We start from the raw sequence: 15893 nt of genomic DNA, 5'->3' as shown, positions 1-15893 counted from the left end.
GCAAATGTTGCCCTAACGTTACTTACCAAACGTTGCCCTAATGTTACTTACCAAACGTTGCCCTAACGTATCTTACCAAACGTTGCCCTAGCGTATCTTACCAAACGTTAACACTAACCCTAACGTTACTTACCAAACGTTGCTCTAATGTATCGTTCCGAACGTTTCCCTAACGTATCGTTCCAAACGTTGCCCTAACGTATCTTACCAAACGTTGCCCTAATGTATCGTTCCAAATATGCTCTAACGTATCTTACCAAACGTTGCCCTAACGTATCGTTCCAAACGTTGCTCTAACGTATCTTACCAAACGTTGCCCTAACGTATCTTACCAAACGTTGCCCTAACGTATCGTTCCAAACGTTGCCCTAACGTATCGTTCCAAACGTTGCCCTAACGTATCGTTCCAAACGGTGCCCTAACGTATCTTACCGAACGTTGCCCTAACGTATCGTTCCAAACGTTGCCCTAACGTATCGTTCCAAACGTTGCCCTAACGTATCGTTCCAAACGTTGCTCTAACGTATCTTACCAAACGTTGCCCTAACGTATCGTTCCAAACGTTGCCCTAACGTATCGTACCAAACGTTGCCCTAACGTATCTTACCAAACGTTGCCCTAACGTATCTTATCAAACGTTGCCCTAACGTATCTTACCAAACGTTGCTCTAACGTATCTTACCAAACGTTGCCCTAACGTATCTTACCGAACGTTGCTCTAACGTATCGTTCCAAACGTTGCCCTAACGTATCGTTCCAAACGTTGCCCTAACGTATCGTTCCAAACGTTGCCCTAACGTATCGTTCCAAACGTTGCCCTAACGTATCTTAGCAAACGTTGCCCTAACGTATCGTACCAAACGTTGCCCTAACGTATCGTACCAAACGTTGCCCTAACGTATCGTACCAAACGTTTCCCTAACGTTACTTACCAAACGTTGCTGTAATGTATTGTTCTGAATGTTTCCCTAACGTATCGTTCCAAACGTTGCCCTAACGTTACTTACCATACGTTGCCCTAACGTATCTTACCAAACGTTGCCCTAACGTTACTTACCATACGTTGCCCTAACGTATTGTTTCAAACGTTGCCCTAACGTATCTTACCAAACGTTGCCCTAACGTATCTTACCAAACGTTACCCTAACGTATCTTACCGAACGTTGCCCTAACGTATCTTACCAAACGTTAACACTAACCCTAACGTTACTTACCAAACGTTGCTCTAATGTATTGTTCCTAACGTTTCCCTAACGTATCGTTCCAAACGTTGCCCTAACGTATCTTACCAAACGTTGCCCTAACGTATCGTTCCAAACGTTGCCCTAACGTATCTTACCAAACGTTGCCCTAACGTATCTTACCAAACGTTGCCCTAACGTATCTTATCAAACGTTGCCCTAACGTATCTTACCAAACGTTGCCCTAACGTATCTTACCAAACGTTGCCCTAACGTATCTTACCAAACGTTGCTCTAACGTATCTTACCGAATGTTGCCCTAACGTATCTTACAAAACGTTGCCCTAACGTATCTTAGCAAACGTTGCCCTAATGTATCGTTCCAAACGTTGCCCTAACGTATCGTACCAAACGTTGCCCTAACGTATCTTACCAAACGTTGCCCTAACGTATCTTACCAAACGTTGCCCTAACGTATCTTACCAAACGTTGCCCTAACGTATCTTATCAAACGTTGCCCTAACGTATCGTACCAAACGTTGCCCTAACGTATCTTACCAAACGTTGCTCTAACGTATCTTACCAAACGTTGCCCTAGCGTATCTTACCAAACATTAACACTAACCCTAACGTTACTTACCAAACGTTGCTCTAATGTATTGATCTGAATGTTTCCCTAACGTATCGTTCCAAACGTTGCCCTAACGTATCGTTCCAAACGTTGCCCTAACGTATCTTACCAAACGTTGCCCTAACGTATCTTACCAAACGTTGCCCTAACGTATCTTCCCAAACGTTGCCCTAACGTATCTTACCAAATGTTAACACTAACCCTAACGTTACTTACCAAACGTTGCTCTAATGTATTGTTCTGAATGTTTCCCTAACGTATCTTACCAAACGTTGCCCTAACGTATTGTTCCAAACGTTGCCCTAACGTATCTTACCAAACGTTGCCCTAACGTATCGTTCCAAACATTGCCCTAACGTATCATATCAAACGTTGCCCTAACGTATCTTAACAAACGTTGCCCTAACGGATCTTCCCAAGCGTTGCCCTAACGGATCTTACCAAATGTTAACACTAACCCTAACGTTACTTACCAAACGTTGCTCTAATGTATTGTTCTGAATGTTTCCCTAACGTATCGTTCCAAACGTTGCCCTAACGTATCGTTCCAAACGTTGCCCTAACGTATCGTTCCAAACGTTGCCCTAACGTATCTTATCAAACGTTGCCCTAACGTATCTTCCCAAACGTTGCCCTAACGTATCTTACCAAATGGTAACACTAACCCTAACGTTACTTACCAAACGTTGCTCTAATGTATTGTTCTGAATGTTTCCCTAACGTATCGTTCCAAACGTTGCCCTAACGTATCGTTCCAAACGTTGCCCTAACATATCTTACCAAACGTTGCCCTGACGTATCTTCCCAAACGTTTCCCTAATGTATCTTACCAAAAGTTGCCCTAGCGTATCTTACCAAACGTTAACACTAACCCTAACGTTACTTACCAAACGTTGCTCTAATGTATCTTACCAAACGTTGCCCTAATATATCTTACCAAATGTTGCCCTAACTTATCTTACCAAACGTTGCCCTAACGTATCTTACCAAACGCTAACACTAATCCTAACGTTAGGGTTTAGTTGTAAATTTGCACAAAAATGAAATTATATAAAAAATTAAATAACTATATAATTAGTCTCTTTTCCGTGTTTAGTTGTAAATTTGTCTTTTATATGGTGCAGTGCAGAAATAATGCTACTAAACTTAGCATACCAATATACTTCTTCAGTTGGGTGAAAAAATTATATCATGGACATTATTATGACTACAAACAAATTCATAAAATTGAAAAACTGTATGATTTACAACAAAATGATAAAAAGTGAAAAGAAACATTTTATTCATTGCATGTAAGAATAAGAATGTATATTTTTAGCTGAACTATATCTGCACATGTGTAGTCAACAGTACAATGAACCGGATTATTGTTTTAAACAAAACTATAAAACTGTATTGCAAAATAAACTAGATGTCATAAATCTCTCCTCCAGTCTCAGGACTGCATGTCCCAGGATTGATGTGGGAGAAGGGTGAGGTGATTGTGTTGTAAAGTTCTCAGTTCTGTCAGTCGACTGAGGAGCCGGGCGAAGCGCCTCGGGTCATGAGATCCTCCCTGACTGCTGCAGCATAATCTGGACAGGAGCTCCAAAACAAACTCTTGTAAGCTCTCGACACAACCAACCGCTCGCAGAAAGGGCCTGTCTGCTTCACAACACAAGAAAAAAAACTTTGTTAAAGAAACGGTTCATTTCAAACAAAAAATAATACCCATTATTCTTGTCCTGTGGCCTAATTTATAAAGTGGCGTACGCAAAAATCCACGGCAAAGTCCATATTTATAAAAACTGTCTTTGACGTGAAACAGTCATTTTCAATTCATTTTCAATTCACACCGCAAAAAATGATTTTCAAGAAAAAGATTCTTAGATTTTTTTGCTTGCTTTACGCACAAAATCACTTAAATTTGATATTTTTGGTGTAGAGAAAAAAATTTGATCAAGATTTTTTTTTTATTAAATCATTTTTTCAATTTGTGCAATTTGAAGGGTAATGGAAATGCAGGTACAGACGAGCTCAGCTTTTCACCGAAAATTAACAATTTTCGGGGCTCAACTGCTACCAATTTTTTTATGTGCGCCCCTTTCATTGGAAACAATTGCGAACATACGTCAGCCACAGGAAAAAAACACTTTGTGGACACAGGACCTTATACTTATTTACAATTGATGCATTTGGTAGTTGCTTTTATTCAAAGTGACAGTGCATTCATAGTATACATTATATCAGTACGTGTAATCTCTGAAATCGAAGTTAAAAACTATATGTATGATTTGATGTTTGGCCCACAAACTAATTTCCTTAATATTCTAACATCACTTTGGAAGAAGTCAATTGATTAAAGTTGATAATAATAATCAACAGACCTGAACACAATACCGCGGTTGCCGTTAGAAGTGCGTATTCAGCCTCGGTCACTGCTATGGCCACCATACTGTGGAGAAAGTTTACCACCGACCTCAAGAGCTCATCGTTCAGCCCTGATCAAGGATATATTACATTTTTAACCAAACCAAAACTTAAACTTTAAGGCAATATCATAATGCAGCAATTTATCCGTCCATGCATGTAATGTGAATATTATATATCCACCTGAGTGTGTTGTTATCCTATGGTTGTTCCCAATCTTGGAAGTTTTCACCCAGTCAGAGTTTAAATTATTTAAACTTGCAGGGTGTAAAGCTAGTAAGAAACAATACAAATTTGCAATTCAAATAGTTAAACAGAACAGTAATGCATATAGAGTAAGTATGGAGTATTGTATGTAAATACCAGCGCTGACACCAGTGGGGTTGTCTGAAAACTGCTGAGCGAGGAGCAGGAACATAACCTCAACTGAGGAGCTTGACAAGAGCGTGTTCTGGTCAGAACTTTCCAAAAGCTCAAACCCTAAACACCACATCACACAAACACACACATCAATTAGTTTTTGTTAAAACATGATTTGAAAAAAGTGTGTGGCATTTAAAGAGGAAACTAACCAGGTACACTTCTTGAAAACTGCAAAAGTTTCTCTGTCTGAGGTGGAGTCAAGTCCACACTGCTTGTTAAACTTGACCACATAGATATCTGGGGAAAGAAACCTGGAATTTTATCTTCACAGCATTATTGCTTAATATCACAGTCATGCATTTGACCGACGCTTTCATCCAAAGTGACAACAATGCATGTTTTTATCAGCACGTGTCTTCCTGCACTGTCAGAAAAAAAAAATGGTTCCTAGTTGTCAAAAAGTACACCTTTGCACATAAAGAGTTTCTATTATTATCTCAGAGGTACATATCAAAACCAAATGTATGATATCTGTTCCTAAATGGTATTAGGACCTTCTTAAACTCCCCCTGTAATCGATAAGTGTCCGAAATAGCCCCATATAGCCTCATTCCCTTTGCTTTTATAGTCCACTTCAATGAATGAATGAAAACAAGTGAGTGAATTCAGACACTGTCAATCGTGTCAAAACACAGGAGTTCATTTGGCCCATGCCTTACAATAAAGTGTACACTCATTATTGCAGTGCATTACGAGATTGCATAAGTGCACTTGATACTTTTGGACACCATTACAAATGACTGTCCCCTCAAATAGTGACTATTATAATAGGAGCTATTTCAGACACAACCTATCACTTAAAACATTTTTTTTTAGCATAAAAATATATAAATATGCACATTAGTCCCCACTCTTTCGCTCCACCTCAGACCATAGATATATATGTAAATAGATGCTACATCCGACACATAACTGCTAAGTCTAGTTTCACACAATGCATACGTGAACTGCACGTTTGCAGCACTAATCTTTTAGTGCTGATGTTACAGGTGTGAACATCACCGAAGTCGAGCTGAAGCCACTGGGTCCCATCCACTCATTCAAGTGTGATGATGTGATTGGTTGGATCAGGGTTCCCCAAATCTTACCCTGGAGGACCGGAGCACTACAGTGTTTAGGTCCAACCCTAATCAAACTTACACACCTGTGATTTCCTAGTGATCATGAAGATCTTGATTAGTTTGCTCAGGTGTGTTTGATCAGGGTTGGAGCTAAACTCTGCAGTGCTCTGGTCCACCAGGTTAAGATTTGGGGAACCCTGGGTTAGATGCTTATGACTTAGGAAACAAAGCCGATTTCAAACCGTGGGAAGGAGATTGTCTTTTGGAAAACTCCAATTTTATGGAGAAAATAATGGTGTTGAATATTGATTTTGCACATGATTTGTTTTAAAGCATATTAAAAACACCACACAGACATAAAAACCACAGGTGGCCCACTGACAGCTAGGGACTATATTTTCTGACAGTCTTGGAATCGAATGACGTTTGTGCTGTTAATGTATTCTCAATACAAAATAATACTTTGCAATACCTGGCAATTCATGTTGTCTTGAATAATGTATTTACGGTACGCCTCGACAATTCTGTTCAGAATGCATTTCTGTTCTCTGGAGAAACCAGATGTTACCTGTAAGCAGAGTATTTCTTTGGGTCATGTTGTATGAAAAATAATTGAGATATAAAAGAGTTTTTTATATGGAGTAAGTGTTTCACCCGTGTGGTGAATCTGCTTGTCGATGAGACACTTCTGCTTTCAGAGCATTCATCATCATCTTCAGGACTGTGTGTGGAGCCGTGGTGTCCTCTGTGTTTGGAGCCCTTTCTTAATCTCTTGGATTGACATTGGACCTCAGTAAGTAAACCTGAAAAAAGTTGACTTTATTACTATGAAGACGCTATTTCACCATTTGGTCAAAAGGGGAAAAACCCAGCTGTTGGGTTAAATTAAACCAGAAAATTTGTAAAATGAGTTAAAACAACCCAGCATAAGATAAATTACAACCCAAAGTTTTTTTTTTTTAAATAATGCATAATTTATTTCTCAAGTGTTGTGTCAGTCTTACACTCTGCCAGCATCCCGACGGCTCTGCATTTGCGCAGTCTGCAGTCTTGACACTTTCTGCGCATGTACATGTCCATCTCACAACTGCCGCCACTCTTGCAGCGGTACACCGCTTTTTTGGTCACGCTGCGTCTGAAGAAACCTAAATAAAGACAAAAATATTGGATATAACAAAATTGAGCACTGCTTTTGGAGACAAAGCAATGCTCAATCAAAACACACACCCAAAAAGCGGGACATTTTTGCTCACGCCTACAAAGGTTTATGTTAAAATTAAATTATCTATATTCAAAAATAAATGATCTATATGGTATTTTGAGCAAAAACTTCACATATGCACTCTGGGGACACCAAATATTTATTTGACATCTTGTGAAATATCCCCTTTAAAAGAACCAATCATTCATCAATAAAACGACCTCAAATAAAGTTTTTTTCAAGCACAATTTTAATCGCTTAAGAAGAAGAGTTATGGTACAGTTGATGTCAGGTTAATTTGTTGGTCAGAAATATTGTGTTTAATTGTGATTTTAGAGATATATCTATCTTTCATAGTACATAGGACTGTAGGACTGAAATAAAGGCACTGCAAAGATGGCCGCCGAGTGGCATGACTTTTCTTATGGGACTTGAAAAGGGTGATCTGAATTTAGACCCCATACATTTTAAGTTAAAGTTTTTGACTTTTAACATTTATAGTGACTTTTTACACTGCAAAAATTACTTTATTAGTATTTTTGTCTTGTTTTCAGTACAAATATCAAAAAAGTCTTAAATCAAGATGTATTTTCTTTATGGGCAAAATGACCAAAAAAAGTCTTTAGACAAAAAAATATCAAATTTAAGTGATTTTGTGCACAAAACAAGCAAAAAAATCTGCCAATGGGGTTAGCAAATTTTTCTTGAATTTAGTGTTTAAGAAAAATTTTCAATATTTTTTTGCTTGACCCATTGGCAGATTTTTTTTTGCTTGTTTTATGCACAAAATCACTTAAATATAATATATTTTGGGTCATTTTGCTCATCAAGAAAAAGCATCTTAAAGTAAGAATTTTTTGATATTTTTACTGAAAACAAGACAAAAACACTAAGAATATTTTTTCTTGAAAATCATTTTTTTGCAGTGTACAGACTTTTTCTAATTTTTCAGAATGAAAAAAGTCAAGCCACTGATTTTTGTATATATCCTACATTCAGTAATGAAGTACAAAGATGTTGTCCATTCTCTAATGCAGCGTACTTTCTAACACACTGTGATCATTCGTACCTTTGCAACCCTCACAGGTGAGGGCATTATAGTGATATCCCGAGGCTTTATCACCACAAACCACACACAGTTCATCCTGGCCCTTTACTCGAGCTCCATGCCCCATCCTTGATCTTTTCATCAGGGGAATGCTGACGATGCTGCCCCGTCCTGGGCTTTGGACCTCCCCGTCTTGTTCACAGGTGTACTCGAAGCATTGATGGCCGTACGGATAGGGTGGGTTACACGGCTGAACGTTTGGCGAGCCGTACATGGAGAACTGCACGGGGCTAAACAGCTGCTGCCCATAGATGGGACTTTGCAGATCCTGATCCTGGTAAGAGCAGCCCAACGGATCCACAAGAACATCTGCAGCAAGAACATCAGAGGAACATTCTGAGAAACATCTCCAGTGGTTTCATATAACAGAAGAAATCTCTTCCATTTTCACACGATTCTAGAATTACCTAAAGACTCTTATGAGGCCATTGGGACATAATAAAAAAAGCCAGAGCAAGACCTTTTGAATCTTTTCTGTCTCTGGAAACAGGATGCAGCTGAAGAGGTTACAGTTTTAGTTTTTTACTGAATGAAGTCTCTGTAATGTCTTTTTTTTCTTTTTTTTGTTGGATGGAGGGTTGTGAAGATGGATTTGAGATCCTCCATTGAGAGAAACACGTCACTGCTGGCAGATTTTCCGAAGCACATCTGTGCAGGCAAGTATGAACTGTTGTTATAGTGCGAATGAGGAAGACTGATATGTTTTTAGTCAAGAATCCCTGCTGTGGGATCATTGAGTGTTTGGGTGAATTAATGCTAATAATTAAATGAGTAAAATAAATCTATCCGGTAGTCTATCGCGTGGCCTTCACTTCTGTCTTTCTCACAGATGGTTTATGTTCTGATAAGATTCGAACATCCCTATTCTGTGTTAGCATCTGTTTGTAAACCACTGAAGTTTTCTGTAAACATTCGTGTTGGTCAGAAGCTTTGCTAAAATATAATCTCTGACGGGTCAGTCCATTCACCATAGTGACACAGGAAAAGAAATGACAGAATATAACTGAGAATTTAACTTTTTTTATGAAATGTATCTGAGCACTTATTAAAAATAAACACTGCAAAAATTACTTTCTTGTTTAGTATTTTTGTCTTGTTTTCAGTACAAATATCTAAAAATTCTTAAATTAAGATGCATTTTTTTGATGAGCAAAATGACCTAAGAAAATAAATCTAGTTTTAAAACAAAAAATATAAAATTTAAGTGATTTTGTGCTTAAAAGAAGCAAAAAAATCTACCATTGGGGTAAGAAAAAAAATCTTGAAATAAGTTTTCTTTTCTTTTTTCTTAAACCTTAATCTTAAACACTTAACTCAAGCAAATTTTTCTCACCCCATTGGCAGATGTTTTTGCTTGTTTCAAGCACAAATTTAGACTTATTTTCTTAGGTAATTTTGCTAATTAAGAAAATGCATTTTTAGATATTTCTACTGAAAACAAGACAAAAATACTAAGTTGACTAAAAAAGTCATTTTTTGCAGTGACGAGGTTCATGATGCCATAGAAGAACCATTTTTGGCTCCAGAAAAGAAACATCTGAACAACCTTTCTATTGCACAAAAGCTTCTCTGTTGTCAAAAAAGTTTATAAGATTATAAGAAATCATTCTTTTTGTTTGAGGAACAAAAAGTAAGAAAATACAACGTGAAGTTAAAAAAAATTTGAATTTGACAAGTTCAATTTAATCTACTATTTTAACTGGTGCAGCCCTTCTTGATTGAGGGGGTGGTGAAAAGGTGATGTACACCTTCAAATTAATATAACTGCCATTTTTTTGATCTAGAAGCCTAATTTTGGTCTTGTTTTAAAGAAGACACTTTACCATTTGTTATGGAAGTGTCTGGAGGTACATATAAATTATTTTTATAGCAGTTCACATTTATTTGTTATAAATAACGTAATAAGAGTGGCGTTTGCGCCTAACGTCCAATATAAATAATGTGCCCGGTGCGTAACTCCATGATAAAATAGTATAATAGTAGCATAGAGACCGCACTCAGAGACTGAATCAAATACAGAGAAGTACCGAAAAAATACAACAGGCCATGACAAACAAAACAAGACAAACGTTTCAGGCCTAGCCCATCTTATGAAACATTCAACATCGCAACATTTTGTAATAAATAAAAAATGCAATATAGTATTATTTTTAATACATAAAATTATCAAAAAACTGAGGTTTGTGTTGGTATGCTGTAAGGTTTGGTGCATACTCTTGTCACAAATGAATAAATTAAAGTTACTGCATTATTTATACTGCTAAAAGGTTTTGAAATATGAAAACTACATTCTTATACCTTTCCAACAATATATAGTAAGTTGTGATAGATTAACATTAACATGAAAAATATTAAATTTAGGTGTCCAGCTCAAGTGACAGCGCCAGTTAACGGGTTTTGTTTTTACCTGTGGTAAGATGACACAACTTATAAACAATTTCAACTTGTCTTTAGAAGTTAAAGTAACATAAAAATATATGTTAATTTTACACAAAATCTGCATTTGTTACAGTGAGAAAAAACATTTAAGCATAGATTTTATATAGATTTGAAACAGATCTTTCACGTGCACCTATTATACACAATCTTAAAAAGAAAGGTTCCAAAAATGGAGAACATCGGTAGTGAAGAAACGTACAGACTATAAAAAGAAAGAAAGGGTTTTGGGGAACCAAAAATGGTTCTTCTATGGCATCACTGCAAGGACCTCTTTATTCTTAAAACGAACGGTGCTACTAAAGGTTCTTCACTGCGAAGCCATAGAAAAAAAAATTTTTGTTTCCCTGAAGAACCTTTCTAAAAATCCAAAAAACATTTCTGTCTAACCGTTTTAGACATTTCTGTCTTACCGTAAGAACTTTTTCTACTACAAAGAAGCTTTCATGAAGCAGAAAGGTCCACTTTGAAACCATACAGCCAAAATGGTTTCATAAAATCACATATTTGTATAGTGACTACAAGTATTGTATGATGTCTGATGACAAAAAAATGCATATTAAAGTTGAATAAATGGAAATGCAAGGTGCAGTTTTGATCCTACAACTTGGGTAGTCACATATATACATTTATAAAAACTGGGTCACATATATACATTTATACAAGACTCCGATTTCCAAACTAAAGTGTTTTATCAATATTGCAATTTCATAAAAAAATTGTTGATGATTTAACAGAGCGTAATCTTACCATAGTACTGGGGCGGCTCTGTTATGTCAAACGTGTCAGATGCAGAAAGGTAGCTGCTGATAGACATGCTCATACCCGGATCGGTCCCCTCTCTCATCTGAACCGTCTGATCGTCCCGTTTCACAGAAAACCTCTGGAGCAAAATAAGCACAAGAACATGAGGATCTTGATCTACATTTCTTTATTTTAGGGCTCTGACAACAACAAGCTCTCCAGCCCCAGAGTTAGATCGGCTATTTTAGGCATCGCTGTCACAAAAAGGTTATGACAGAACACAGCGACGGCTGTGGAGATCTCCGTCTGTGCTCCTCTGAGAGGAGATGAAGAACGGCGACTGTGAGAATAAGACCACAGATTAGACCCGGGTGTCCCAACAGCTGCTTTGGCAGGACTTTTACAGAAAATGTCTCACTAGGAGTAGGAAGCTATTTTGATAAATAATGGTAAGCACGCAGTTGACGGTACTCCACAGTAGGAAAAACAAATATTATGGATACCGTTCAAATATCTTCCTTGGGGTGAAACTCATGAGGGTGACAGAAGTTTCATTTTTGGGTAAACTATCCCTTTAACCTTTACACCTGGTCACATTCCTATAAACCAAACAAGGATGCTGTTTAAGGGACGGTTGTCATGATTCACATTCAATTCATCTCAATTTGAAGTTCTTGATTCATTTATTTGAACTTCGAGGATCTCAGTGTTCTGTGTGGCAATGTGGAATTTGCTCTTTTTTTCCCATGAGGAAAAGCCGGAGTGACATTCGGCTCATCTCTGGAGTTTTAGGGAGTGTTTATACACACTGTGTTTGCCACAGCTCTGTTTGTCATGCAGTTAATCTTTGACACTGAAAAGATTCAGGATCGCAGAAATCTAACCTTCCCACCCTACAGACCCCACGGAGGGGGACAGGCTTTCCAGAAACCCTCAAATTATGACAAACACACACGCACGCAACTCACTGTGTTGACATAAACAACAGTTGTGTTGTTGTGGTAGATGCCCTGTTCATAAACAGCTTGATCTCATTTGGGGTTTTGTTAGTCCAGTGTCGAAATAGATATCATTAACGTCTTTGAGATCCAAGGGAGGAACATCCATCACAATGAAAAATCTGCAATGCTGACAAATGGACCTTTATGAACTCTATGGAGCGCTTCACTGAAGAAGGGAGGCATTAATAATCAAATTCATTTCTCTAAATGTACATAATGCAAATAGACATGATTTAAGTGGATCACAACAGTTGTTTGTTAAAGGTTTTACATTAGAAGTCGCATGGGAGAACAGATTTCATTAAAATGGGGAAAATGGTTACTAAAGCCAGAACACATTCACGGATTTGAACTGATCCAGAAGGTTTAAATTTTTGAGACAAAAAGATGAATTTGTGCCGTCAGACGATTCACATCTAACTTACTGAAATAACTTTTTCTACTAATGGCCTTCAATGTCTAAATTCTTTTCAAAGTTTTTATTTCACACAAAATAAATCATTAATGGAATGTTAAATAGCTAAATTCCACACATTCCCATCTTTGATCAACAAAATAAACATCTGTACATACATCCGCAATACCCCGGCAAGCGAAAGCCATCACCGTCTAGGTTAACTATGAAGCCGATATAGTTTGCCTATATAAGTAACCCACTTCTAGCCCAAATAAACTTGAATTTTTGGTATTTTTCTGTCAAAATAACTCATGAGATGTCTGATGAAAGCAAAGCCAAGCCATTTCATTTATTATTTTATTAATTTTTGGCCAAATTTTCACTGACAGTTTAAAATTTGCTTTGTTTTAGCCTCGTCGTCTGGGTTGTTTTTGGATGGTTATTGGAAATGTTACCAACGAAAAATTGCTTGCTGGGACGTCTCTTTTTTCACTGAAATTGATAGAAATTCATCTTTTCGAATGGGTCAGTCATCGTGTTATCATGTTTGCTGTTCGTCTGCAGTTGCCTGGCCTGCACAGCACCATGTTTACAAATTGGAGTAGAAAATCAGACTCTTAGATCAGACGGCCTTGCACGGAGGTGTCAGACTAAAGTCCAAAGCTGCTGAATGGTACGATTATGAGCAACAGTGTATCAGGCCTGACTATCCACAAGTATCCACATAAAAACACAAACCAGTGAAGTCTTTTCTGAGTTGTACAATGAGTTCTCTGTCCATGAAATAATAATAAAAAAGTCTTAAAAAAGAATTATGCTATTCACAAAATTTCTCACAATCTCAGAAAAGAGGTACAAAAGCTGTCACTGGGGTGCTACCCTTTCAAACCGTTCACCTTTGTACCTATAGGGTGCATATTAGTACCTCACATCTGTACCTAAATGATACATAACAAGATTCAGAACCCAATGACGAAATCTTGTCTGAGATCAATTGTGCATAGTGTTTCTGAACAAATATGAAGGGACTTCAGCGCCAACAATCAACATTCTTAAAAATAAAGGTGCTAAAGGGTTCTGCACAGCTGTGCCATAGATGAACCATTTCTGGTTCTCCAAAGAACCGTTCAAAGGAGCTTAAATAAAACCACTTTATATAGTCTAAAGAATCTATTCAATACAAAGATGTATATTTTAGAAAGACATATTTCAATACAGGCCTGAGACATTAAATACGTAACAGTCATCAGTCAAAATAACTACTCTTTCTTTCATAAAGTGCATCATTAGATGATTTTTAGGTCTTATTAAATTGGTTCCCAAGTAAAAAACGTTTGAAATGTTTCATCTAAATATTTCAACAGATTGATTTTTGTCTACTCACCAGCTCTGATGCGTTGCGTGTGGTGGATCTCAGCTTGTCTTGCCTCTTACATGTGTGATGTTGACAGCAGTTCAACCCCTGACGTCTAACATTTGCCAAATACACACATGCGCAGAACAAACAGCTCCCGTCCAACACAAACCATCAATTCAAATACGTACCAGTACGTGTCTTCGATCTCAGTTTAAACACTGGGGCACAAAGTCGATAACGTCGTCCTGTAACACATTGGGCCATTAGATAAGTGCACCATTACGACTGTAAGATCAGCTCCGCTGTCAGTGAGAAACGCTTCTGGGAGTTTCCTATAAACGTGCACGACTGTAGCAAATCTCAGAGCTGATATCTAACAGTCTGGGCCCGTTGGACACAAATTGTGAGGCGTTTGGGTTAAGTAATGACTGACTTTAAGAAAGTAAGATAGAAACATGTGAATGAGAGGACTCATTAGGACATTCCCAGCACTCCAGTGTTTATAAACAGACCCAGTTCATCCATCTGATGGATGAGAGCGTCTCTCACTATCTCTCCGGTTCTTCCTGCTGAGCCTCAGCCAGGATTACACAACCGCCCGAACGCACTCCCACATTCTCAGTGACACTACACAATTTAACTGGACACACGCAACTGCACATAACCCCATCATCTCTCCTATAAGCCCCCCTTCACTCCGTGTGTGGGCCCTTCACGTCTTTTCGCTGGGGCAGAGGGGACATTCAGTGGGTTACAGACCCACCCTGATGCTCTTAACTCACAGGATGTTAATGACAGTGACCGTTTTAATGAGGAAAAACAACACTGATGTGTTTTCCAGGGCCGACGAAATGACCTCAATCACAAATGAAGAATGTGTCGTAGGCCGTTCCAAAATCTAGGGAGCATTTTAGGGTTTGAACGTTGGTGGCCTATCAGCACAAAAACATTTGTAAGCCATATTTTAATCAAATAACTATTACAATTACCAAAACATCTTTTCAGCTGACATCTTCTAGGTCAGGGGTGTCAAACTAGGCCACATCAGCATCACAGTTGCTCTCAAAGGTGTATTTGTAAAACTATATGAATGATACTTACTCAAATGTGAGTCTAATCCTCAGACTATACCTCTTAAACATCATAATTTAATAAATCCCCAATGGATAAAATTAAGCACTGACACCTCTAAACATTAATATGGAAGCCCATTTCCGCCACATAAGAAAAAAAATCATGCTCTGGTAAATCATAATTATAGAGATAAAAATTTAAATTATGACTATTAAATTTTGACTTACAGTATCTCATAATTTTGACTTTTAAAGTTATCATTTTATTTTTTTATCTCATCATTTTGACATTTTATTTTAAATTTTGACTTTTAAAGTCATAATTCTTATCTCATGACTTTTTATCTCAGAATTTTGACTTATAAAATCATAATTTCATCATAATTTAGATTTTTTCTATATTATAATTATGACTTTTTACCTCAGAATTTCATCATAATTTTGACTTTTATCTCAGAGTTTAGATTTTTTTAATCTCATGACTTTTTATCTCAGAATTTTCACTTTTAAAATCATCATTTAGATTTTTTTATCTCATCATTTTGACATTTTATCTCAAAATTTTGACTTTTAAAGTCATAATTGTTATCTCATTATTTTTTATCTCAGAATTTTGACTTAAAAATCATAATTTCATCATAAATTTGATTTTTTATATTATAATTATGACTTTTCTTCTCAGAATTTTGTCATAATTTTAACTTTCATCTCAGAATTACATCATAATTTTGATTTATAAAATCATAATTTCATAATTTTGATTTTATCATCTCATAATTATGACTTTTTTCATTTTTAATTTTGACTTATTTCAGAGTTTTGACTTTTAACGTAATAATTTAGATTTTTTGTATCTCATAATTTTGACATT

General features: G+C 37.0%; 1 protein-coding gene across 2 annotated transcripts; it reads right to left on the bottom strand.

Annotated features, from left to right (window-relative positions):
- Positions 1–3072: 3072 nt before the first annotated feature.
- On the bottom strand, positions 3073–14450 carry nr1h5 (nuclear receptor subfamily 1, group H, member 5). Of its 2 annotated transcripts, none has more exons than XM_065248109.2 (11): positions 13977–14450; positions 11201–11333; positions 7976–8323; positions 6710–6850; positions 6360–6508; positions 6178–6273; positions 4794–4881; positions 4585–4701; positions 4405–4494; positions 4179–4292; positions 3073–3459 (listed from the first exon to the last, which is right to left on the bottom strand). In XM_065248109.2, the coding sequence occupies exons 2-11, from the start codon at positions 11295–11297 to the stop codon at positions 3248–3250; spliced, it is 1452 nt and encodes a 483-aa protein (XP_065104181.1). In that variant the 5' UTR covers positions 11298–11333; positions 13977–14450; the 3' UTR covers positions 3073–3247. The 2 variants fall into 2 exon arrangements, with proteins under 2 accessions (XP_065104181.1, XP_065104182.1); XM_065248110.2 differs by having other exon boundaries at positions 3073–3456; positions 13977–14447.
- Between the last annotated feature and the right edge of the window lie 1443 nt (positions 14451–15893).

Source organism: Paramisgurnus dabryanus, chromosome 11, assembly GCF_030506205.2.
Source record: "Paramisgurnus dabryanus chromosome 11, PD_genome_1.1, whole genome shotgun sequence".
NCBI classification, from domain to species: domain Eukaryota; kingdom Metazoa; phylum Chordata; class Actinopteri; order Cypriniformes; family Cobitidae; genus Paramisgurnus; species Paramisgurnus dabryanus.
Note: the sequence above shows the minus strand (reverse complement) of the source record. Positions and strands in the feature narration are given on the sequence as shown.